At 33.7% G+C, this 26,459-nt stretch overlaps 1 protein-coding gene across 3 annotated transcripts in view; it reads left to right on the plus strand.

The window, feature by feature from the left end:
• The window catches only part of LOC130891859 (mucin-2-like), a 63,999-nt gene that overhangs the window by 18,515 nt on the left and 19,025 nt on the right, over window positions 1–26,459 (plus strand). For 2 of the 3 annotated variants that reach the window (XM_057796907.1, XM_057796908.1), the window contains exons 2-6: window positions 3,014–3,239; window positions 5,336–5,551; window positions 6,738–7,015; window positions 21,834–22,191; window positions 22,302–26,439. In XM_057796907.1, the coding sequence (XP_057652890.1) occupies window positions 3,026–3,239; window positions 5,336–5,551; window positions 6,738–7,015; window positions 21,834–22,191; window positions 22,302–26,439 (5,204 nt within the window). In that variant the 5' untranslated portion in view covers window positions 3,014–3,025. The remainder of the gene's footprint in view (window positions 1–3,013; window positions 3,240–5,335; window positions 5,552–6,737; window positions 7,016–21,833; window positions 22,192–22,301; window positions 26,440–26,459) is intronic. The other variant, XM_057796911.1, reaches the window with a different exon arrangement.

Here is a 26,459-nt window from a genome sequence, read left to right on the forward strand (position 1 = left end):
CCGGGCGGTTACCATTATACGAACGATTTTGTTTTGCGTTCCAACCGACCTAGGTATCGTTTGTGAACCGTTTCAGGGTCGATCTTTCCGATACTTGGTTGATAGCAAGTACTGTTATAAGAACCGTGCAGATCCGGATATTGCGCAGAAAAATCTATAAACGCTTCCAATAACCGTTCCAAGAACGGTCCAGACTAGCAGATTGGAACAAACCTAGTAAGTACTGTTACAAGAGCCATGCAGATCCGGATATTGCGCAGAAAATATCTATAAACGCTTCCAATAACCGTTCCAAGAACGGTCCAGACTAGCATGTTGGAACAAACCTGTTATTATATCGATGTTAATATTCATAAATTTTTCTCTCGAAGTATAATAGAGTACGAAGTTGAAATGGAATGAAATTAATAGATTAGCTATAAGCTATAGTTTAGTCAGAGCACATATGATAACCGCAACTGATTAGAAAAATGGTTTTTGAATTTTGAAATGAGAAAAACTAAAAACCTAGGATTCTTTACTAAAAAAATGAACGTTTATTGATGTTTTATGTGCCCAAGTTTTTCGATTTTTGGTAATCTAGAAAATTACTTTTATTGCAGCTTTCTTCTTCTGCGATATCTATTTGGTAATAATTAGAGCTAATTCTGTATTTAGTCGCTGATCTTGATCAACTAATTCAAAATCACAGCTGCATTCAAAGATTACATTTAGTTACTTTGTTTACGTAATAGTATCTCTTGTGTCATTACCTACAAAATCGACGTTTATACCTGAACAGGTGCATCATTCAAATCATCTAAATTTTCATAGTATCTATCATCTGACATTATCTTCTACAAGCATTGTTAATATTCGAAACACGAATTATTGAATGAATAAGAATACCAAAGTGGTTTTAACTAACAGATATAATAACAGCAAAATTATGAATAAATAATGCGGTCTTTAAGTGAAGACATCATATTTCGCAATAATGAATACGTGATTCAGTCCCTCCAGTATACCACGAAAGTGAAAATATTACGTAAATTATGTTGATACAATGTGTGATAAAGCAGTTTCTGAGGCGGATATAAACCGTTATATACGAAAATGTTGGGTGGGCACCAGAAAAATATTTTTTTGAATATGTGTAAATACGTAGTATACTAATTAAAATTAATATCAGATGTATTGAGAAAATAAGGTGAATAATTGAATCAAAAATTAAAATTGGTATTAATCTCCGCCATAGTACTGTCCTTGGCCAACAATGCACTTATACCAATGTTGAATCCATGACTGGAAGCATTTGTGAAAGACTTCTGTTTAAATTTTATTTAATTATATTATTTAATGTTATACTTTCGCGGTCCCCTCGTTTTTTAGCTCTAGAGAATCGAAAAATCATCCGATTTCCATAATTTTTTTCCAAAAAAATATGGGAAATATCTCACCTGAAGATTTCATATAGTTATATGACTTTAAATGTGATCATAAACACACTTCTTCGCATAAAATCATTTATAGCTTTTTTAAAAAGCATCAAACGCAGTTAATCTACACAAAAAACCAACATTTTGGAGAAAAAAAATTGAAGAAAAATGTTTGTTTATTCATTTTTTACCTCTAACAGTCAAACCTTAGTAAGATACCATTTTTTTAATAGTGAAAATTTTCAATGTTTCAAAGTTAACTTGTAATTTTCATTAATTACAATAAGTGATTTTAAGAATGTTTTTGTTAATATAAATTTAATGATTATTTAATAAAAAAGGTAGAAACGATTAAATGTGAGAAAAAGTCAATTTTACGAGAAATTATTAAATTATTTTTAATTATAAAAACATGATAAATTAACATTTTTGTATAAATTTGTTCCTTTTTTGTGTAGATTATGAAAAAAATATATAACATCATTTGATTATTTGGAAAAAAGTTAACAACAATTAAACGGGAATTAGTGCATTTTCATGAAGCCCTGAAACCAATATAAGTTTTGTTTCGGATGATTTTTCGATTTTCTAGAGCTAAAAAATGAGGGGACAGCGAAATAAATCTAAAATTACTAAATGGCTTTTTATCACTTTGTTATTGCGTTATCAATGTAAAAAGTGGCATCAAAACGTTTCGCCGTCAACCGTCAAGAAGACATTTAGCGACCACAAACTTGCAATAGCGATTTCAACTCTTGAACAATCAAGCGCTGGTTACATAAGCAAGATTTTTCACTATTTTCACATTTTCATTGACTCCTTCTTCCTTAAGATTCATTTCCACTTTTAAACGCTGATACTATTTGTAAACAGGTTTAATAGTCACTTTATCTATACCATTCATTGATATTAAAATTTTGTGGGCTTCTTTGGCTCTTTTTGCAACTTAATGTTACACCACAGATTCTGCAAACATGATCTCACTAAGGCAACTGTAGTGGCAGTCTTACAAGCCAGGACAGGTTCAAATTTGCCAATTTTGTCCTTAACTAATAAAGGTATAAATTATATTAGTTAAAAAAGATGTAGCTCAGGTAATCTATGTTTTAAAAATTTATTCATCGTGTTATTAGTATGTACCTAGAGGTGACGTTAAATACGTAAATGATGTTTGTATAAATAAATGTAATCACTTTAGCAGCCTCGTAGCATCTACTTGCGCTAAATGAATAATTCAATTTTGACATTGAATAATATTAATCCATAGAATTATTAATGTTATTCAATTTCAACAGTGAGAACTGTCATTTCTTGTCAATATTCTCTTAGTAATCCACTCTTCATATGGTAGTTTAAGATAAAATATTCTATTACAATTTTTTTTGACGTCTAGTTACTTTATTTCTGTAATATGCTTTTTAAGACCTTTCGTCGTCTTGGTGGAGATCACTTACGAACAGTAACAATGAAATTCATTCACTTAAAATGACTTTTTACGCAAATTCAAATAAAATCGGATTGGGTGAACCACTACCAATCATAACTTGCGTCTATAAAACATTATGAATCTCGCTTTCACGATTTTGTTTTTACAGATCACTAAAAATATGTCTCCACTACTTTTAGTGGGGATACTTATCTCCACTGCACTAGCTGATGTGATACACGTCAAAGGAAATGGAGGAGTAGCTATACCCAATCCCAGTGAAATTAATTCTCTAGTCAATAATAGGAAATCGAATCAACAGGAATATTGGTGGATGGGACCAGACAGTCCGATGAAAGCCGCCTACGATTATTATAAGAAATGTTCAAAAACCGGTAAGTTTAGTAGAATTACATCATATTGATACATACAATTAAAACTACGAATTGACTAGCTAACCTCCGGAATAATTGAAATCAAATTTTTTTAAAATTCATACTATTTTGACTATTGTTATACAAAAATTCATAGTTTTTCTTAATATCATTGATTAACCTAATTAAGTGCTTTCAAAATATGAATATAGGGAATTTTGCATCCTTTGAAGTTACATATAATATTGCAAGGAGCAATTTGTAGTGATCATAAATTGTGTTTATTTTTTTAATTCAAATGTACTAGAGAAGAGAATCATAAATATTAATATTAGATCGATAACTAAGTCTGTTTATTCTAAATCAAATAATTTCTGATGATATTCCCATCAAGTCTTCAAGAACATTCTTCTGGCTTCTTTATCGAATCATGCAGATTCAGATTTCATTTTCAAGTTTGTTTTAATTATGATGTTAAGACTAACAGAGAGTCTAATGGAAAACCAGTGCCTTACGTCGCTCTAATAGGTCTATAATTTAAAATAGAATATTAAGGTCGTTATCATTGTGTTCTCGATATTAGACAGCAAAGTGCGATGAAAATGTATCGTGAAATCCGATTTTATAAGGGAATACTGACCTGATAAATGGACCAATGGGTTTCTCCTTGATCATGACAAGTCGCTTATATATCACGAGCTTTTTGACGCTAAAAGTCTTCTTATATATCCACATCCGCCTCAGTCACCAGATTTAGCATCATTAAATTTTGGCTATACTACACAAAAACTTTGTTAAAAGAAAAACGTGTTGATACCAATCGTGACATACAGTGCATTATGTCAACATAAAAAAAGTATTTTCTTCCAAAATATTGATCTAGGCAAACAATTCAGTTATCATAACGTTGAATTTGTGGCAAATATTAAAACTGAAAGAATTATTTCACCGCAATAGATCATAATGAGCCCAATGCGAAATAATTCCTTCAGTTTTATTATTTGCCACAAATTCAACGTTATGATAACTAAATTGTTTGCCTAGATCAATATTTTGGAAGAAAATACTTTTTTTTAAGTTGACATACATGCACTGTATTCGGTGTCACACCTATTATATCTTAAAAAAATATTGGCATCACTTCAGCCAAAAGCTATAATTAAAACAGAAATAATTTCTTCAAAATTGACACTTGACAACATATTTGGAGTCTAGAATTTCTACTAAACACTAAAGTCACTAATGTAATGAATTTTTTCACTGATTGTAGGTTCATTTGAATAAATTTCTGTTTTAGTAAGTGATAAAAATATTCGCCGGAAGCGTAGCGTTGGTCTGGTGCTAAAAAACGTGTGTGATAGACAAATATACATTTTCATTTCAACATTCTTCGATTATTACTAATAATTTAGAATTTCCAACTTGAAATGGTAAGGTGTGGCAAAAAATAAAAATATCCATATGTCCACTTCAGCATAGATATTGACAAGTATCTTAATGAAATATTTCTCACTAATGACTAATCTAAATGCTTATGGCATACCTGAAGAAGACATTACAACTACACACAACTTATTACTGAGGAACGTAGCTTGTAAATTATCTCAATGTAAAAAAACATAGTTAATATAGAAGATAGAAAGAGAAAGAGAGAGAGAGGTAAATGTGATCGAACTGCTGATAGAGAAAGAAAGGACATTGGTATACCACTCTCTACACTATCATGGATCACTGGATCACTATGTCGATGGTTTAAGTTGTAGAAACGGCAAAGGAGGAGAATAACAAGTTTTGATTTTAATAGCATGTAGAGAGAGATACAGATACTCTTTCTCTCTCTTTCAATAGTATAATTCCACTTACATGTCGCTCTCTCGTTTTTAATAGTAATTATATAAAAAAAAACAATTTTGTTTCTATTTTGGTAGCTATGACATGAATGTAGATATTCATTGAGGTTTTCCAATACAATTCATTTTCACACTTTTCTTCAACTTGGATTTGTTACAAAATATGTCATTATAGTTGGATCATGAATTGTGTTTTGATTTGAGTCCAATAATAAAAATTGATCTATTCGCCAAGCTATTCCACTACAGTTTTTTCTATTGTTATAGGAAACTGTCTACCTCCTGTGAACCTTCTTAATGCTGGCGACTTCAATTTAGAATCAGTCGACCTTAAGAAAAATCCATTTTTGAATGGCGTATACGAAGCTGGAAGTTCAGCTGATTTCTCCACCTCTTCGTCTGAGACGAAGTCCACCGGAGTATCCGCTGATTCAAACATTGAAATAAACAATAATCCTTTCTTAAAACGAGCTGCTTCAACTGGTAAGTTAAATAGAGTATCTATCATTATCTTTATTCCAGGCTTGTAGTGTACCTACCCGTCCTATATGTCCACATCACCACAACACCATAACTATTTTTTTAAATAGATCCTATATTTCAAATAACTTCTTTTGTACAGTATCAGTTTAGGGAAATTTGTGCTTTTGAAAGTAGCTATCTGAACACAGATGATGCTGAACTTTCCGGACGGTCTTTTACTAGAATTATTCCAGAAATAATTAATGGAATTCGTTTTCTCACACTTAGGGATCGTCGAGAATAAGTACCTGAGGTAGTTGATGAAGTAATTGAATAGCTATATACAAGTGGGTGACGCGATTGCTTATTACTGAACCAACTAAAGCCAACTTGCATTAAGAATGCAGACAAATCTTAAAACGTTATCCAAAAGAATTTTCCATCAATTGTCTTAGTAGATAAAGCTTTTGCATATCATTACATCGCAGAAACAGAACGAAAACTGAAACTTCATTTGGAGTTTTGAATTAAAGGTGTAGTATCAATTTATTGTTCAGAAGAAAGTGAAGCAATAACTGATCAAGGTTAATCTCATCTGCCGGCATTCTTTGATGCCGAATTTAAGAGAAAAAAACTGCATTTGTGGAGGAAAAAGCTTTGTATTGTTACGACAATGTTTCTGTTCATTCGTTCTCTATGATTGCGATAGAATTAGCCGAAATTTGTTTTTTTTTACCATTTTTGCTCTCTTTTGGCTACTAAAACTCATACACTCCTGGACAAATTTACTTATTATGAACATAACTATAACAGGAGTCCTATCGGGGCCCCAAAAAACACCTGTAGACGCTAGACAGATAATGCAGGGTGTGGATTTTGTTGCACATTCTCTCGAAATACTAATGAGCTCCAAAGCGCTACACGCTTAAAAAAGAAATGGGGACACAATAGACCCTTTGGGTCACAGTGTATACGATACTTCAAAATCCATACATACATACTAGTTATGAAAACAGGTATTTTAATACGTAAGTGAATTGATGATTTCTTGAAAAATTTTGAGCAGAAAAGTTTCTCCTTTTGAAGACGTTTCTCTCCTTGAAGACGTGACTTGTTCAAAAAAACATTCAATAACGAAGAAAATATAAAATTATGTAGTTTTTAATCCATATACTGATTTCTCTTGAAAACAAATTGCATTTTCCAGGAAACGGTGACAAAATTACAGACTCAAACGGTTTTCTAGGAGTTCAACCTAAAAAGCCCGGATTCTCCACAACACATCCACTGGATAATAAGAAACCATTCGCTACTACTCACCCAGGTGAACCAAAACCATTCAATATTAATGTTATTGATGATGACAATGAAGTTTCACTTACAATACCATGTGAAGGACAAGGAAAAGTTTGCGTTCCAAAAGATGCTTGCGTTAATGGTTTTGTTAGCAAATATAGAGAAAATGTCTTACAGATCAAACAGAATGTGAGTAATCTATATATTTTTTCTTTAATCTAGTTCTAACTGGTATCTAATGTGGACAGGTTCTTGGAAATATTAAGATAAACAAAGAACTGTCAAAATATTTCATCTTTTTCATCATTTTCATTGAATTATATACCACTTGGGGAGTATTTGTCTTGACATCAGAAATGCATTACTAACATGTAATTTTAGGATGTCTTCCCTGACATAAATATTGGTTCTCCACTCAGGATCATTGTATTATAATCATAATTATGTCAATGTATTTCATTACTAATTTGAACTACTACTCTATACAGACTGTTCCGGGACCTGATGCAAAATATCGGAAGTGAATAGATGACATAAAAATAATGCTGTGTCATAAATAAATTTCTCATACGACCCCATCTCAGTTATAGTCGTTTAAAGTTGCGAGACCAGAACTTATATTTGAATATATTCTCTAAATTATACATTCGAACATTATGAATTTTTAATGGATGACCAATCGCCATATGGAGACGTTCTGATGAAAATTTATTTCATTATTCATGGAAAATCATTACAGGAGGTATTGTAACACATAAACATCCATTAAAAATCATAATGCTCGAATGTATAATTTAGAAAACATACTTAAATATAAGTTCTGAATTCGCAACTTTAAATGCTTATAACTCAGAAACGAGGGATCGTATGAGAGAATTTTGTTCATTTCACAGAACGCTCTGTATATTGATCATATTTACTTGAATGAATGATCTTGATTTTAGATCTATTTTATTAAATAGATGTTTCTTATATGTCAGCAGATTTATAATTATTACAGAAAACCTCGTATATAATATTTTGTTATTGTTTCAAATTATTGACGACTATAATATTCTAATGATAATATTTCATGAGTCTAATTCTAATTTCATATTAATTGAATAAATTTGGAAACTATATAAAAAGGTTTTTAAATATATGGTAAAAAAATATCCCTCATATTTTGATGCTTAAGATCTGCCTAATTTTTAATAGATAATATTATTTCTTTATAAATAACAAAATAAATCAACAAAATCTTTCTGTAGTCTAAAATCGAATACACCACTTCCTTGTTATAATTATGATTCTGTTTACATAGGACAAATCTCCCAGTACTTCACAAAAAGATTGAGATCTCATATTTACGATGAACAACTGTCTTAAAAGAGCATCAAATTGACAGTTGCTTCTTTTTCGTACATTAAAACTTGAATTTTGAATATCAAAAAGAATAATTTCGTATGATTGAAACCGATAGTATTTTGACATTTATATGGTCTAATAACTCAGATAATAATCAGAGTTCTGTGTTCTAAGGTTATATTTTGAAAGACCGCCATTAAGTCAAACATCAAAAATCTCTTCTTTAGAGTAATATATTATTTATTAAAATATACTAAATATCACAATTATCGATTATATAATTAATTATATATAATAAATCGAAATAATTTCAGCTTCAGAGTGTGAAAAGTTTACCAATTGAGAGCAATCACTTTGTAGGCTTAATTAGAATATGTTCCATATAAACAGGATCTTATATAACAGTACACACATTAGTTTTAAGATTTTTAACTACTTTTATTGAATAATTATGATATTCTAATTTAAATGAGAGTAACTTTTAAGAATGTGTGACAATTATTAGAAATTTATTTTAGTTAGGAAACTCGTCATATGAAATTAGTTTAGAAATCATTATGAACAACTTCACATAAGAAGCTTTATATTGGAGACGACAACATTAATAGTTTTGTTCGTCAAGGTTTGTCCAAATATTTTGGATATTTCTCACATATTTCATAATATTACTTCTCATTGAAATCGATAAATGACATCACAATCAAACTTCAATGAAACCTTGAAACGAGAGAAATAATTTTTAATATTACCAGTGGGCGTATTTTTATAGGTATTTCAAAGATTAACATCATGACTTTGAAGAGTAACATCAATAAAACAGAAGAGATAATTTTGTCTATTTCATATTTTAACTAAATCATATAATTCAGCGATAGATTATCTGTGATAAAATAAATTTCTGGAAATATTTATGGTTAATGTCAATTGGAAATACACAAAAACAGTAATACTTTTCCAGTTTTGTATGCATTGATTGCTATATCACAGAGGTAAAATTATATATTGTGAAAAACTCAATCCATTATGAGGAGTTGATGGAAATGTCATTTGATAATAATCCAAAAATTTTTGAAAAATGATAACTTTTTTCATTTTAATTTCGTACTTAAACTCAAGAATTTTGCAGTTTTGGATATATTTTCTTTTCTTTTCTTATATCTTAGACAAAATATTTTGCACAAAAAATTAAGAAAAATCTAAATATTCGAGATTGTTAGATATATTTTACTACCCTACATATTAATTTATATATCCAGTATATTGGAACAAAAATAATAACTAAAATAAAAATTAATAATATCAAAACGTCGAGAAGAAAGTGCAAACTAAGTTTTGTTGAATATATCACCATGGACCTTTCAGAAAAAGGGTTTCTGGTAACTTGGCAATACCATAAGAAAATAATTATAAAACAATACAATACAATTTTTTAACTAATACAGATGATGTTTGAATACAATTTGATGTTTGGGTAATAGAGCCATTTTGTGGTTGTTCATGATGAAAGAATTGATAATAATGTCTAAAGTGTTGAGACTGTACAAAAAATATCAAGTTATTGAAAACCACGATATTGAGGTAACTATTGGTAATTTGAAGCAATTATTTGATTTTTTTATGGGTTATTCATGTCTGTTTGTAAAAGATGGGCCTTATTTATAGTGAAAAACGTGTACATATTAGAGCATTTCTGTATAAGAAATTTCTTTCCAAAACCTTCTAATTCCATGAACTCGTTTATCATACTACCATACACTCCATTAATTTTCACCTATGAATAATCTGATATTATTAAATTGTACACAATCCTTTAACATCTTCGTTGTCCCACTTAACACTCGTCACCTTGTTTATCTTTAAAAATTCTATTACATAATATAATTTAAACAACTCGATTATTTTTATCTTGCGCCGTTTTAGTTGGTGATAATTGTAGAAACAAATTAACCTCTATTTTCAATTTAATCGATGAAACTTCTGTTTAAATTGCACAACCTTCTAGCGCATCTCCATCTCGCTCGTTAATGGGATACAGACAAATATGAGAATACTGCAAATTTCTCTTTGGAATTGAAAATTTGCGAATAATAACTTCACTTTAAATTGTTGAGCATTTCTTAATACTAAGAGATCGTTCGATAATTTTTTTGCATTACAAATATATTAGAAACTGAACTGACTATTTAGTTATCTAATGTTTGTTTATGTTTCTCAAACATAATAGAAAGGTTATCAAAGAAATTGAGAAAAAAAAAATAGTAATTGGAGCTGAAAGTGAATAAATAATAAAATAATAAAAAAAGCTCATTAATTTCAATGAATACAAAATTTTAAACGTTTCGGAAAAATGGTCAGAAATAGAAAAAAAAAAGATTAGCAACTAAAGAAACATGTCATGCCAATAAAGAGATGTTAAAAACATAACACTAACTAAAAAGACCAAAATCAATATTTACACTAATGTTTAACGCGGTAACAATGAAAATAACGAAAACAGAAGAAGAGGGATTAAGAAAGGCGAAAAGTAATATAATCAAAACAATATTAGATGAAAGTTAATGGAAATGAGATAGTGAATTATTTTAAAATAAAAGAGGAATTTGAAGGAGAGGATATAGCTAGAAGAATATAAACCAGGCCTAGATCAAAACGTTTGCAAGAAGTAGACTGGGAATGGAGTAGAATGGGAAGCAAGTGATGGAAAAAGATCAAAAACAGGACCGTCTTAAGATCAATGAGTAATCGGCTACTTGATTTAATTAAAAGGATTTGCTTAGCATGAGGCCAACACGAGTTTAAACTCTTGGTAACTTAATTGCAGTAGCTGCTTTCTAATTTTATTTTGTCTAAATTATATAAACCAAATGAAAGGCATGAACGACCGTAGATAAAGTTTACTAATGTCCGACCAATTAAATTCGATTCTACCATCATTAACTAGTTACCTAGAGACCACTTTCGACAAGTTTGCTGCTGGGATTGAAACATAAAAAGATGTAACACACATCTGCGCACTGCAAGTCTTATTTACCAATTTTGAAGTTATGAATAAGTTTTAAAGAAAACACATTGCATAGACGTACTGCTTCTATTTTGTAAAGAACCTAAACGGTCTAGTCCTGCACAACCAAAAACGCGAACAAAAAACCTCTTCCAGCTTAATTTCACCTTGATGAACTTCTAAATAAATGTGATTAATTGGGTATGGACTCGGTTTACTCTGTAGGCTTAGAAGAAACATAAGTTCGTCCATCATGACTAGGGATAAAGTAGAATAAAATGTTAATGGGGATTGGTCCACCCCATGAAGAGTATCTAGAAAACTATTTGAGGTTATAAATAGCTTCATTATCTAGCTACTGAAAACAGTTTTATAATACTGAGATCTTCGCAAAGATTCATTCTTTCATCTAACGTAACTTGTAATAATGTGGATTCTTTTGTGTGAAGGTTGTTGTACTTTGATACTCTTAAAATCTATAATCTATGACAATCATCATAGAGAGGGAAATTTGACAATGATTTTTAGTAATGTAACAAGACAGGTCGAACAGATATCTTCAGAGCTTCCCGAAATATAACCGAAAGAGAGGATAGTGGAACGAAAAACAATTATAACAATTTAGTACCAAGAAAAGTTTACAATAATGGATACAGGCATCGAAAAAATGTATAATGAAAAGAGTAGAAATGCATGTACAATAAAAAAGCCTCAGCCCTGTTTGTGGAACAGATAAGTGCAAAATCTTTCGTTGAATGCTGCACTGAGAATTAGAAGAAGAAGGATACCCAATTCTAAGTGGTTGGAAGAAGTATAGATGATTTAAAAATGATAAGATTCTTTAGATAGAAAGAAAAAACTAAAAACAGTAGCCGATTGAGTTTAAACCTTTTTAACATCCTCTCTAAATATCTGGATCATTTTTTTTATTTTGTCACCCTTACTCTACAAAATGTCAACAGTGAAACTTAATGCAAATCCATTTTAATCACCATGTATACTGAATTAATTCTATATGATAAAAAAAATTATGCCATGGCTTCGGTAAGTGGCATCGTGTATCTGACAATAGACAGTGCGTCCTTTGACTCTAGCCGTAGCAAATCTATTACGTAAAAAGTTGTATTAAAAGGTCAAAAACTTATTGCCAGTCATCACCATTTAACTTTCTTCAGATGCGCAAATTTAATTTAAAATTAAATACCGTTAGGTATTTTTTAATGTATGATTATTGTTGTTTGTAGATATTAATCATGAAAATAATGATAAATCAATGTTCAAACAGACCTATCAACATTATGTATAGTATTTTAGTATTGAATAATTACATTAAAATTCTGCACATGGTATATTAATGTTTCAACACGAAATATTCATAGAAATAAAATTGAGAGGAACACTTAAAACATTTATATAAAAAGAATTAATTTAAAGCTAAATAATATGTAATGTTGTAATGGCGTAGTGTTTTAAGTAACGTGGAAGGGTGTGGTAGGGTCAAATATCCAAATCTATTTTTGTATAAAACTCAAAAACGTATAAAACTCAAAAACGTTACTTAAGCCTAAGCTTGAAAATATTGTTGATTCTTATTTGCAACCAATGAATATTGAAGTAACTATAACAATAATTATTCCTTATGACTTACGACAAGACGAAGTAAAAAAATAATAATGAAAAAATGAACATAAGATTTGGAAAAAATTATTGACCATTATTTAACAAGGTTATATATAACAATATCAGAAATTATTCGATACCAAAAGTGTGTTTTTCTTCTTTGAATAAACATTTTTCTCGGATTGAAATTCGCAACATAATGATTATACAAACAATACGAAGGCTGTCTGAAAAGTTTTCCACTTTAAAATGAAGATGTCAGCACTTATTATAGGTTAGGAAATATATTTGCACGAGTGTTGAGAGCTTCTTAATCAAATTTCAGTTTGGACACTTAACTTCTGTTTCCGAAAATGGAGATCTTATTAATTATGTGTAAAAAGAGCTAGACACTGTGTAAGGAGATTGTACTATCATTTACGAGCATAAAATGTATGCGCAACCGAATTCAAACGTAGCCGCTTCAGCTTGGCCGACGACCAACATTCGGGACGGTCAAAAGCCGCGACAATCGTTCACCAATTGGTACTGGACTATCGTCGGATTTAAGGTTTCAGAGATAAGCATATCAAGAGAATGCATTTCCTATAAACTAACTGAAGACTTATGTACGTGTAAGCTATCCTCGTGTTTGGTGTCGTTCACTTTAGAGCAAAAGCGCATTTGAATGTACATTTCCCAGTCTTTATCAATACGGTTTCATCTGCCGAAAAAGTGATAACAAAAATATAAAAACAGAAATAGGAGAGTATTGCGTGTCATTGCTTGATCAAATCAAGGTAGAAACTGCAAAAAGCTAATGCATTAAAAAAGTGCTTTTCCATCAGGAACACGCATCTTATCCCACTTGGTGGTGGTGAACGTCATGGCTAAAATTCTTGAACTTCGAATTGGTTGACCACTTTTCTATTTCTTAACTTCAAAGTTTTACTTGCAGGAGATAGATTTTCATCAGACGAGGAGATTATCACATATGTAAACTCCTATTTTGAGTAGATAGACTGCAACTATTATCGGGAATGGTTTAAAAGCTTAGAGCATCGCTGGACTATGTATTCAGGCCGATAGCATGAAAGTGATTCCTTTCCACTCTTTCCTATTTTTTTTTTCGATTCCCAGTCCTGAATTCCTCTCTCTTTCTTAGGTCCTCCATCATCTCTGCGTACCATATTTTCTTGTTCCTCCTTGTTCTATGTCCCCCTTTCGTCTCCGTAGCTCAATGTTGGTGTTATTATTGTTTTTTTATTTTTTGAGATCTTATTATCACGTTCAGCGCTCCCAACTGTTTACTTACCTTCGTCATCCACGCTTCCAGATTATCTCCCTCGTCACCTTCGTCTTTGATAACCCCCCCAAGATATACAGAACTTTGAACTTGTTCTAAGCTCATGGCCTTTTCTTCGTTCAGTTTTATTAACAATTTTCTCAGTCTTTTATCTATGTCCTTAGTCAATATTTTGTAGGTTATATCTAATAGCGCTATACCTATAACTTCTGTATTCATTTCTTCTTCCTTTCTTGGGTATTTTTACCATTATTTCCATTCTCCACATTTCTGGTATTATGTTTTGTACCCATATACTGGATATTGAACGATATATTCTCGTCTTCAGTGCAGCTCCACCATACTTGATTAATTTTTGCTTTATTTCGTTCTCTCCCGGATATTTGCTGCTTTTTAGCTCCTGAATTATTTCTAATAATGGCTAAATTATATGAACTTCGAATTGGTTGACCACTTCCCCATTTCCTAATTTTAAAGTTTCACTTGCAGGAGACATATTTCCATCAGACGAGGAGATTGTCGCATATGTAAACTCCCATTTTGAGTAGACAGACTGCAACTATTATCGGGAACGGTTAAATATCGCTGGACTATGTATATAGATGTAAAAAGAGATTATGCTGAAATATAAAAATGAGTACGGAAAAAATGCCGTGTTTCTTTGTTATGTCGGAAACTTTTCAGATAAACCTTGTATATGGATCAATATGTATAAATAATTTGTAGGATAAAATTATTTTATTATCCAGTTACTTATCGTCCATTAACATATCGTTTTGAATTAAGCATTCAATGATCAAATTGCATGATGATCTTCAAGGATATTTTCGATCATATTAACAGCACTTATCTTTCTTGAGACACATATTGATCAATCTGCACTTGTCAATATTTATTCCAGTAACTGAAACCTTGACATATTCGTATTTTTTTATTTATCCAAAGCAAACAAATAAAGCAGGAATCTGCCTCATTAACTAAAATTTCGCTAATTATGAAAGTATGTCAATATATAGGGTGTCTAAATGTCCAAATAATTAAAAAATGGAATTTAAAAATTCAAATTGTTATAATAAATGTTCAATCTATTATCGTTCGTATCAAGATATTTCGTCTTGACTCCAATAAACATCGGATATTTGTCTTTGATATACCCTGAGAAGGTATTTCTTTGTACGCAACGAAATTACAATTGACGACTCTAGGTAAAACTAAACCGAGAGGATGTAATAGATCGGAAGCAGTGAGGTATTTTTTCTTTTGCCTACTCGTTGTCAAGTTTTGTTTCCAAACGCATATTTTCCATGCATACGAGAGCAAATCAATATTTGTGATAAGTTTTCTAAATTGAACTCAATAATTTACGTCTTTCTATTTTATGATCAAGTGAACAAACACATGGATTCTCTTCAAAAAGATATTGTGGAATTTCACACCTCTTCATATAATCCAGCAACTGTTTTACTAAATCCATTGCAGATTTACCATGAAATTCTTCTTTATTAGTATTTGTAACTTTTATACTGAACACACTGTTTACACTACCACTACACCCACACTCACAATTACACTGTCTGACGTGCGTCAACAGTTTACCTTCAGTCTCTGAAGACGATAACTTGGTTATCGAAACGTGCGTCAGACAGTGTAATTGTGAGTATTGGTTGTGGTAGTGGTGTAAACAGTGTGTTCACCATGAATATCACCAACCGTTCCAAAAATTTATTTGTAGCTTTTACTAAAAAAATATTTTCTTTGCTTCATATTTCTACCCAACAATCACGAAAAACAGAAATGGATAGAATAACATATAAAACTGAATATGTAGTGTTACTAAAATGAGCAATTAAAATCAAAATAGAATATTAGGAAAAGAGAATACATTAATTTTAAATAAATATTTCATGTTCTGAAAGGATTTAATCACCTCCAAATTCAAATCATAATTTTATTGCGATATTGTGGATTTACTCAGATACAAACAGCGAAGCAAAGTGATTCAATGAATGTAACGTAACGAGTTTTTTAATTCAGGACATTGATTCCTGTAGTCTTTTGATGTTCTGTAAGAACTATATATTTTACATTAAATAAAGAATACAAAAGTTTTTATTTGCTCCCGAATCAGGTGCTCAAAAGTTATCCCATATTAATTACCTCACCTTGTTTTTTGAAGTAGCCAGGAAAACCTGTACATCGTAAATATATTCTAATATTTCTCAATATCAACATCAAATCTTTTTATTTCTGGTTTTCACAAAAGACGAAAATGCATTTCAAATTGATTCACAATTATCGAATTCAATATTTTTGGTAAAGTGATACATTAGAAAGTTAAGATTTGATTAATTTCAAATCAAAATATTCATTATTCGATCTTTTTTCCGTCACTATGTTCTTAGTAATCTTTGTAAAAGCTGAATAAATAATTCTCAAATAAAGCTCGGAAAATATATAAGTTAGACCACTTTGGTGTTTCATTGCCACGTTCCCAATAAGAAACCGCTCATAATATAGCTAGCAAAGACTTCTTTACAAATTACATACAAATATGGGAAACTTCCACTACTTTTATTTGTATTAATAAAAAAGGATTCCTTTTGTTTGTTTTATACAAGAGTTTAGGTCTTTTATTTATCGATTGAGCTAGTATGGGGTTTGCCGGGTCAGCTAATATTCAATAAATAATCATATATTTTCACCATTTTCACTTTTTATTTGTCTACATATCTTGCATATTTACTACCTTCGCAAAGACAAGGACAGCGAGAAATCCACCTCAAAAGAAGAACACGTCAATTTCAGCTCTGCTGGAGGTAAATATTCCTATACCAGCACTATTCACAAATATAACCATTATCCTATATTTTTGATCCCTTATGTTCAAAAAAAACTTAAAGCAACACAACAATATTCTCGAATGGAAAAATATGATTGTTCGATACAAGGAAAATCAACGATTTTATCACCAACGTTGGTGTATAAATAATATTCATATTTTTATAGTAAAAAAAAACATGATTATTCAATTTCTTTCGGTGTTTTCTTAATAAAAGTTACATGTTTCGCACAAAACCATCAAATTTCACAAAAATATAATTTACTAAGTATTCGTGTTGAGTTTCATCTTGCCCTGTAAATATATTTTATTATAGAAAGCTACAATACTTTTTACTTATTGTTTGAGTTCAGTTACCGTTTTCACTTGAAGAATTTTTAAAGGCTTGGCATTCTATAGCGTACCTACACCCCATAATATCAGAAATACATATTTCATAAAGGAACAATTAAAGCATCTGTTATCTCAGCACCTGTCACATAGATTTTGAATTATATTTATATTTTTCCATGGGGAGGTTAGAAAGAAACACTTTTCACAATAAAATGAAATGAATCGATATTAGATTGTTTTATTTGCAATTTAGTTATTTTCTCGTACAACTCATGACTAATTACTACAAAATTAACCCCAAATCTCTCTGATTGAACTTGAGACTTTATATTTGAGATAACAACCGACAGACTCTGCTCATTATTTTTATTCCCAAGTTTTAATTCCTTAGGATTTGAAATCTTGTATTCCATGTGTGAAACCCATAGAAATAAATTAAACGCTTATTGCACCATGTACCATATAAATAATTTTTTTAAGATGTAAGATTCTTAAATATAGAAGATCCGGTTGTAAAAATGACTAACTAGTATATCATATTCATTAAACGCCCTTCTTATAAATAGAACTCATATGTCGAATAGAAACAAACAAGTTGAGTTGCATAATACTCTTTATATTTATACAAGACATATAATAGTGAACAGAACTGTACTGGTAATTTTTTTTATATAAAGACAACATCTATTTAAAATTTCAAATAGAATGTACACTAAAAAGTTTATTCAGAAACATTTTTCAACCACAACAACTAACGAATTTGTCATATTTCTGTCTTATTATACAGGGTTTCCAACAAACTCTTCAATTGTTCACTACCGTAGTCTTGAAACAAATAAATGAAAAGAATAGCGTCAATATATATATATATATATATATATATATATATATATATATATATATATATATATATATATATATATATATATGATTTTATAGATTTTAAATCAAAATGGATGGATAAGCTTATCAAAGAAAATTATGTACAGTTTCCAAATGACACAATATTGTAGAATTTCTTTTAGTGGTATTCAAATTATTGCTATCTCTTTGACAGCTCTATGTACATACAAAGTACTTTTTATCGACTTATCTTTCCTACTAGAAAGTCTTGAATTATGTTTTAGGATAGATTATCATAAATACTAACGCATAGAATTCTAACAATGCAATCCCTTGCAGAAATTATATATTCAATGATGCTACGAAAAACTCGATTCATACGTAGAATCTACAAAAGCATCTTGTTTTCCTTTCTCCTCAACAACACAATTGACATCAAACCCTTCTTGAAATTCTACACAATACCCCTTAACATCTACCTTAGGTTTTAAGCTTTCTCAGTAAGGTTCCACTACCCCTTAATTCCAAGATGATTTCTGTAAATGTGCCATTGGCCGAGTATTTATAATCTCACCTAATATAGAAACCACAATACCTGTATTATTATTCGAGAATTCCTACAAATCACCGGTGACCCAAAAATTACCGTCAACATTCTCCTACCCCTTTGAAAGCTCTGAATAAATACAATCTTAAATACGAACTATTTTGTTCAAAGTTTATTTAAGACTAAAAAGTATGAAATTATGAATCAGAATAGGTGAATAGAAATTCCACTTTAATGAGAATCCTCTTTGTGACAAATTTTAAAGACATTAAATGTTAGAGTTGTATGAACAAAGTATTATGAAACTTTGTTCAATGCTTATTCTTAAAACATCGATCTCTCAATTAAATACAATTTCATTTTCACTTTCAGTTTTAAAATTTATAAATTTTTTTATTGGATACAAATTTCTTTCATGTTTGCTTCTATGTCTTATGAACAAGTTTATGGTAGGATGTCTTTTCACTCGAAGGACTCGCCGGTTGTTTTTCGTCCTACGAGACTCATTTCTACACCATATATTTTCACATATCATGATTGTCTTTGACTTTTCTCTTGAATTTGGATGAAAAATATTTGTTAATACGTATTAAGTCTGTGGTTTTACTTCAGATACTGCAAATATGATCTCCTTGAAGTCAGAAGCATTGTGCCAGTTGTTGAACCAGAACTTCGTTAAAAAATAGTTAATTGTTAACAAGAATAAATCAAAAACGTGTAATTCGAGTCGATTGACAAACTCTTACCTCTAGATATACGAAGCTACAATATAACAAAACTTGTATCTATAACGTTCACATTCTCATAACAGAATATTTTGTATAATTAATTTATTCAACATAATGAACAGGGGAGACAGTTGTATCGTTGTCAATCATACATAATACGGTCACCGACAAGTTGTCGGAGGTCAGTACCGACATATTAGATATTGTTCGTTGTTATTAAATGTGTAAGCTAAAAATATACAAGTGATTCTATTAATTTCCCACTGAGTTCTGGCCCCCCACCTTCAATCAACACAGCGTTTCACACTTATCTCAACACATGAAAGTATGAGAGCTAATAGTTGAGAACAAATTACTACAAAAAATATTTATTGAATGGATTTTTTTCTTTCTTTCTCATTGAGTTAACTGAATATTTTCATAGCAGTCTTTCTATTTGTTCCTTATTCAATTGATTTATTAAGTATAAAAAAACTCAAGCCGTCTCTGAACAATTATTATTGTCGTCGATCGTATCAAGTTGGATAAGGTCGTGTCTTCATATCTAGTAAAGAATAAACTAAATATTTATTTTTATACATACTTTTAGTGTGGGTAGTATACAGTGCTATGAACAAAACAATTACTAGAAATATTATATGGATATACAAAAAACTGTGTGGAATGTAAAGTTTAAGATGATATGAACTGTTTTCAAAATTTTCACTGTACTGAATGTAAAACTAATTTTCGATGCATCTGTTTTCGGATTTCTTGTTTATTCAAGCTAATTCTTTCCTGGTTTTCCTTTTCTCTATCACTGTATCAAAATATTTTTTGATACAGTGATTTTTGATTATTGCGTTCTTCATACGTTGCATAGTTGAATATGCCTAGTACTTTTAGTATAAATTATTCTTCTTCCATTTATGCGCTCTACCATGTATTTTTTATTACTCTTTTTGCTTGTTCCTAATTCATTTAAAGCTGTTGCAGGCTTTCCTTAATTCCCTAGCCGATTTGCATCTTATTCTTTGTTTTATTATCTTTTCAGATTTCTCACTATTTTCACTCACTATTTGTGATTTCCCTGAATGAAACATTAGCAATCGATTCCTTCAATCATGTTGCTCCTAATACTTTTGGTATACATTTTTACTCAAATTTTGATATTATATTACTTTCCTCTTATTCAACATGTTTCATAAAAAAATATTCTCAACAATCTTTAGAAAGTAAAACAGGATAATGTTTTCATTATAAGATAGACTTCCAATCTTTTTACACAAATTTCGTGCCTCGTCGGACGTCGCGAGAACCTTTACAGTTTAATTAGGTAATGGTTCGAGTTACGAATATTATATAATCACTTTCTCCGAAGATGTGCAAAGTAGGATTCCCACACACACGTATTAGGATAAAGATTAAAAAAAACATATTTATCATATTTATTGATAGAATTTATTGTCAATGAGATAGAAATTATTTTTGAGACTTATGTTATTTATATAGTAGGAGAGCTCATCAAAAAGTGAGAAAATTTTGAGATTTAAGAAACTACAAAGCAAAAATGTATCAACTACATATAAAAAAGCGAATAAAATTCTACTTTTGTATAAAGTTACCAAGCATATTAAGGCACTTATCGTGGCGCTGGACAAGCTCCAAATTGTTTCAGCATTGATTTATACCGCCTGCGATATCAGCCACGAAGTGAGGTATGTATGTACATACAAATTTGGGGTCTCGTATACACTGCGACGCAAATGATCTGATGTGTGCCCCTATCATGCTGCGATACTATAGAACCCAGTGTTTATAGCTGATTCATTAATCCCACTGCTTTTAAAAAGTCTAGAATGTGGGATGGCTTTAATTGCCAGAGATCTTTGCCGTCAAAGCGCTGTATTGCTAGCCAATTCTTCATCCTTGGACACAAAAAATAAATTGCTAGGTACAAGTTCTGAACTATAGGGCAGATGGGTGAAAACCTCTTATTTGAATGAATAAAGATGTTATCGATTGCAACTTGTCAGGCTTAACAGTGCTTTTCTAAAATTGATCTGAGATTATTCAAATGTTACCGTTTCGTCACGTTTAAGGGAATTATAATCGTCTTTGACAGATATACGCTCTCGTATTTTTTTAAGAAGAATTTTCTTTTCAAGAAAAACCGCAAAGTATTTTGTGTATCGATGTAGAAGTACTCTCTTATTTAGCCAAATTCATTCCAGACTACTGTTAATATAATACTGGAATATAACTTTTTTCCCAAATATCAACTATCACTTAGCGGTTTGTACAAATTCTTAGTTTCTAAGTATCAATTAACCTCATAATCTACTTGATAGAATCACATGTGGGCTTTAACACCAACAAGAAGATTGAAAATACTAATGTAAATCTGAAATAAAATCGTTGCAATTTTTTATATACATTACAATTCCATCATTTGACAAAATAATATATTAAAAAAATTTTTCAGAATAATAACTGTAACAAAAATACGGAAGCTTGTTGCAATTTATCTGGTGGTACCTCATTCCCAACTAGCATTAACGATTTGCTCGACAATCCGGCTAAAAACTACAAATTCAATAGCAACGCCAATCCTTCATCGGGGATAAAAATCATTAACGATTATTCAGGAGACTCAAAGTTTCAAGTTTCTCATAACAGTCAAAGTGGTTCAACAAATAAAGCGAATCCAGCGAAACCAGAAAGAGATATAAGTACCAGCGCCAATTCTGTCTTTTCATCCACACCTGACTATAGTGATGTACAGTTTGACAGTGACGTCAGATTTTCTAATCTTCTTCATGGACCGGCTTATCTTCCACCTGGTAAGTGAATTACCAATTGAAAATTTTGAATAATTCATTTTGAAACTTGCTGTGAAACTTTCTTGATATAAAATGATAGACATAAAACCTATTTCTGAACTTTTTTCCAGAACCACCTAAACCACAACAATGTCCAGCTGGTACGTACTTGAATGTTGAAGGTAATTGTGAACCTGCAAGAAAACCCTGCCCCATAGGTACAGAAAGACAAAAAGATGGAAGATGTGTACCAGTAGAATCACCATCATGTCCCTTTGGAACATATATACAACCAGATGGAAGCTGTAAACGAACACCTACACCAGCATCATGCCCTTTTGGTACTATTCAACAACCCGACGGAAGCTGTAGACGATTGGAACCACCAACACCAGTACCATGTCCATTTGGCACCAACAGACAACCTGATGGTAGTTGTAGGCGACCGGAGCCGCCTACACCAGCACCATGTCCATATGGTACGAATAGACAACGTGATGGAAGCTGTAAGCGACCTGAACCACCTACTCCAGCACCATGTCCATTTGGCACTAACAGACAACCTGATGGTAGTTGTAGGCGACCGGAGCCGCCTACGCCGGTACCATGTCCCTACGGAACAAATAGACAACCTGATGGAAGCTGTAAGCGACCAGAACCACCTACTCCAACACCATGTCCATTTGGCACGAACAGACAACCTGATGGTAGTTGTAGGCGACCGGAGCCGCCTACGCCAGCACCATGTCCTTCTGGTACTATTCAACAGCCCGATGGAAGCTGTAGACGATTAGAACCATCAACACCAGCACCATGTCCATTTGGCACGAACAGGCAACCTGATGGTAGTTGTAGGCGACCGGAGCCGCCTACGCCGGTACCATGTCCCTACGGAACAAATAGACAACCTGATGGAAGCTGTAAGCGACCTGAACCACCTACTCCAGCACCATGTCCATTTGGCACGAACAGACAACCTGATGGTAGTTGTAGGCGACCAGAACCGCCTACACCAGCACCATGTCCCTTCGGAACAAAAAGACAACCTGATGGAAGCTGTAAGCGACCAGAACCACCTACTCCAGCACCATGTCCATTTGGCACGAACAGACAACCTGATGGTAGTTGTAGGCGACCAGAACCGCCTACACCAGCACCTTGTCCCTTTGGAACAAATAGACAACCTGATGGAAGCTGTAAGCGACCAAAACCACCTACTGCAGCACCATGTCCATTTGGCACGAACAGGCAACCTGATGGTAGTTGTAGGCGACCAGAACCGCCTACACCAGCACCATGTCCCTACGGAACGAAAAGACAACCGGATGGAAGCTGTAAGCGACTAGAGCCACCTACGCCTGCACCATGTCCATTTGGCACGAACAGGCAACCTGATGGTAGTTGTAGGCGACCAGAACCGCCTACACCAGCACCATGTCCCTTCGGAACAAATAGACAACCTGATGGAAGCTGTAAGCGACCAGAGCCATCTACGCCTGCACCATGTCCATTTGGCACGTACAGGCAACCTGATGGTAGTTGTAGGCGACCAGAACCGCCTACACCAGCACCATGTCCCTACGGAACGAAAAGACAACCGGATGGAAGCTGTAAGCGACTAGAGCCACCTACGCCTGCACCATGTCCATTTGGCACGAACAGACAACCTGATGGTAGTTGCAAACGACCGGAGCCGCCAACACCAGCCCCATGTCCTTACGGAACGAAAAAACAACCTGATGGAAGTTGTAAGCGACCTGAACCACCTACTCCAGCACCATGTCCATTTGGCACAAACAGACAGCCTGATGGTAGTTGTAGGCGACCGGAACCGTCTACACCGGTTCCATGTCCTTCTGGTACTATTCAACAGCCTGATGGAAGCTGTAGACGATTAGAACCATCAACGCCAGCACCATGTCCATTTGGTACGAACAGACAACCTGATGGTAGTTGTAGGCGTCCAGAACCGTCTACGCCTGCACCATGTCCATTTGGCACGAACAGACAACCTGATGGTAGTTGTAGGCGACCAGAACCGCCTACACCAGCACCATGTCCCTTCGGAACAAAAAGACAACCTGATGGAAGCTGTAAGCGACCAGAACCACCTACTCCATCACCATGTCCATTTGGCACGAACAGGCAACCTGATGGTAGTTGTAGACGACCGGAGCCGCCTACACCAGCACCATGTCCCTACGGAACGAAAAGACAACCGGATGGAAGCTGCAAGCGACCAGAGCCATCTACGCCTGCACCATGTCCACTTGGCACAAACAGGCAACCTGATGGTAGTTGTAGGCGACCAGAACCGCCTACACCAGCACCATGTCCCTTTGGAACAAATAGACAACCGGATGGAAGCTGTAAGCGACCAGAGCCATCTACGCCTGCACCATGTCCATTTGGCACGTACAGGCAACCTGATGGTAGTTGTAGGCGACCAGAACCGCCTACACCAGCACCATGTCCCTTCGGAACAAATAGACAACCTGATGGAAGCTGTAAGCGACCAGAGCCATCTACGCCTGCACCATGTCCATTTGGCACGTACAGGCAACCTGATGGTAGTTGTAGGCGACCAGAACCGCCTACACCAGCACCATGTCCCTTCGGAACAAATAGACAACCTGATGGAAGCTGTAAGCGACCAGAGCCATCTACGCCTGCACCATGTCCATTTGGCACGAACAGACAACCTGATGGTAGTTGTAGGCGACCGGAACCGCCTACACCAGCACCATGTCCCTTCGGAACAAATAGACAACCTGATGGAAGCTGTAAGCGACCAGAACCACCTACTCCAACACCATGTCCATTTGGCACGAACAGGCAACCTGATGGTAGTTGTAGGCGACCAGAACCGCCTACACCAGCACCATGTCCCTTTGGAACAAATAGACAACCGGATGGAAGCTGTAAGCGACCAGAGCCATCTACGCCTGCACCATGTCCATTTGGCACGTACAGGCAACCTGATGGTAGTTGTAGGCGACCAGAACCGCCTACACCAGCACCATGTCCCTTCGGAACAAATAGACAACCTGATGGAAGCTGTAAGCGACCAGAGCCATCTACGCCTGCACCATGTCCATTTGGCACGTACAGGCAACCTGATGGTAGTTGTAGGCGACCAGAACCGCCTACACCAGCACCATGTCCCTTCGGAACAAATAGACAACCTGATGGAAGTTGTAAGCGACCAGAGCCATCTACGCCTGCACCATGTCCATTTGGCACGAACAGGGAACCTGATGGTAGTTGTAGGCGACCGGAGCCGCCTACGCCAGTACCATGTCCATTCGGCACAAACAGACAACCTGATGGTAGTTGTACGCGACCAGAAACACCGACATCATGTCCTAATGATTCTGTTAGACAGCCTGATGGATCTTGCCTGAAACCAACTGTTGAGCCATATTGTCCTTCTGGAACTGAAAGACAGCCTGATGGCTCATGTAAACGACCAAGGCCATTACCTTTACCTTGTCCATTTGGAACAGTAAGACAACCGGACGGAAGTTGTACACCAACAGAACCACCAACTCCAGTTCCATGTCAGCCAGGATCTATTAGAGAACGTGATGGAAGCTGTAGTCGGCCAGAGCTACCTACACCAATATCTTGTCCTTTTGGTACTATAAGATTACCTGATGGAAACTGTGAACGTCCAATTACCCCAGAACCATCATGTCCATTTGGAGTTAAAACAAAACCAGGCCAACCTTGTCAATGTCCTGCTGGAGAGACTAGACAACCTGATGGATCTTGTATAAAACCTATACCGTCACCGTATTGTCCTTCTGGAACAGAAAAACAGCCTGATGGCTCATGCAAACGACCAGAACCATTGCCTCTGCCATGTAAATTTGGAGAAATGAGACAATCTGATGGAAGTTGTAGGAGACCAGAGCCATCTACACCATTACCATGTCCTCCTGGATCAGTTAAATTACCTGATGGGAGTTGTGAGGAACCAGAGCCATCTACTCCAGTATCATGTCCTTTTGGAACTATTAGACAAGCCGATGGAACTTGCCTGAAGCCAAGTCAGCAGCCTTGCCCTTCAGGTTCATATAAACAGCCCGATGGTTCTTGTCTCCGCCCAACCCCAGTACCACAGCCACGCCCTTGCCCTTTTGGAACTGAGAGACAACCTGACGGAAGTTGTCAGAAATCTAAGCCAAAAACATGTCCTGAAGGTTACCATCTTACAACATCTGGCGAATGTATACCTGATATTAGCTATCTACCACCAACTACGCAGTATGTACCAACTGTCACTC

Source organism: Diorhabda carinulata, chromosome 3, assembly GCF_026250575.1.
Source record: "Diorhabda carinulata isolate Delta chromosome 3, icDioCari1.1, whole genome shotgun sequence".
Lineage (NCBI taxonomy): Eukaryota > Metazoa > Arthropoda > Insecta > Coleoptera > Chrysomelidae > Diorhabda > Diorhabda carinulata.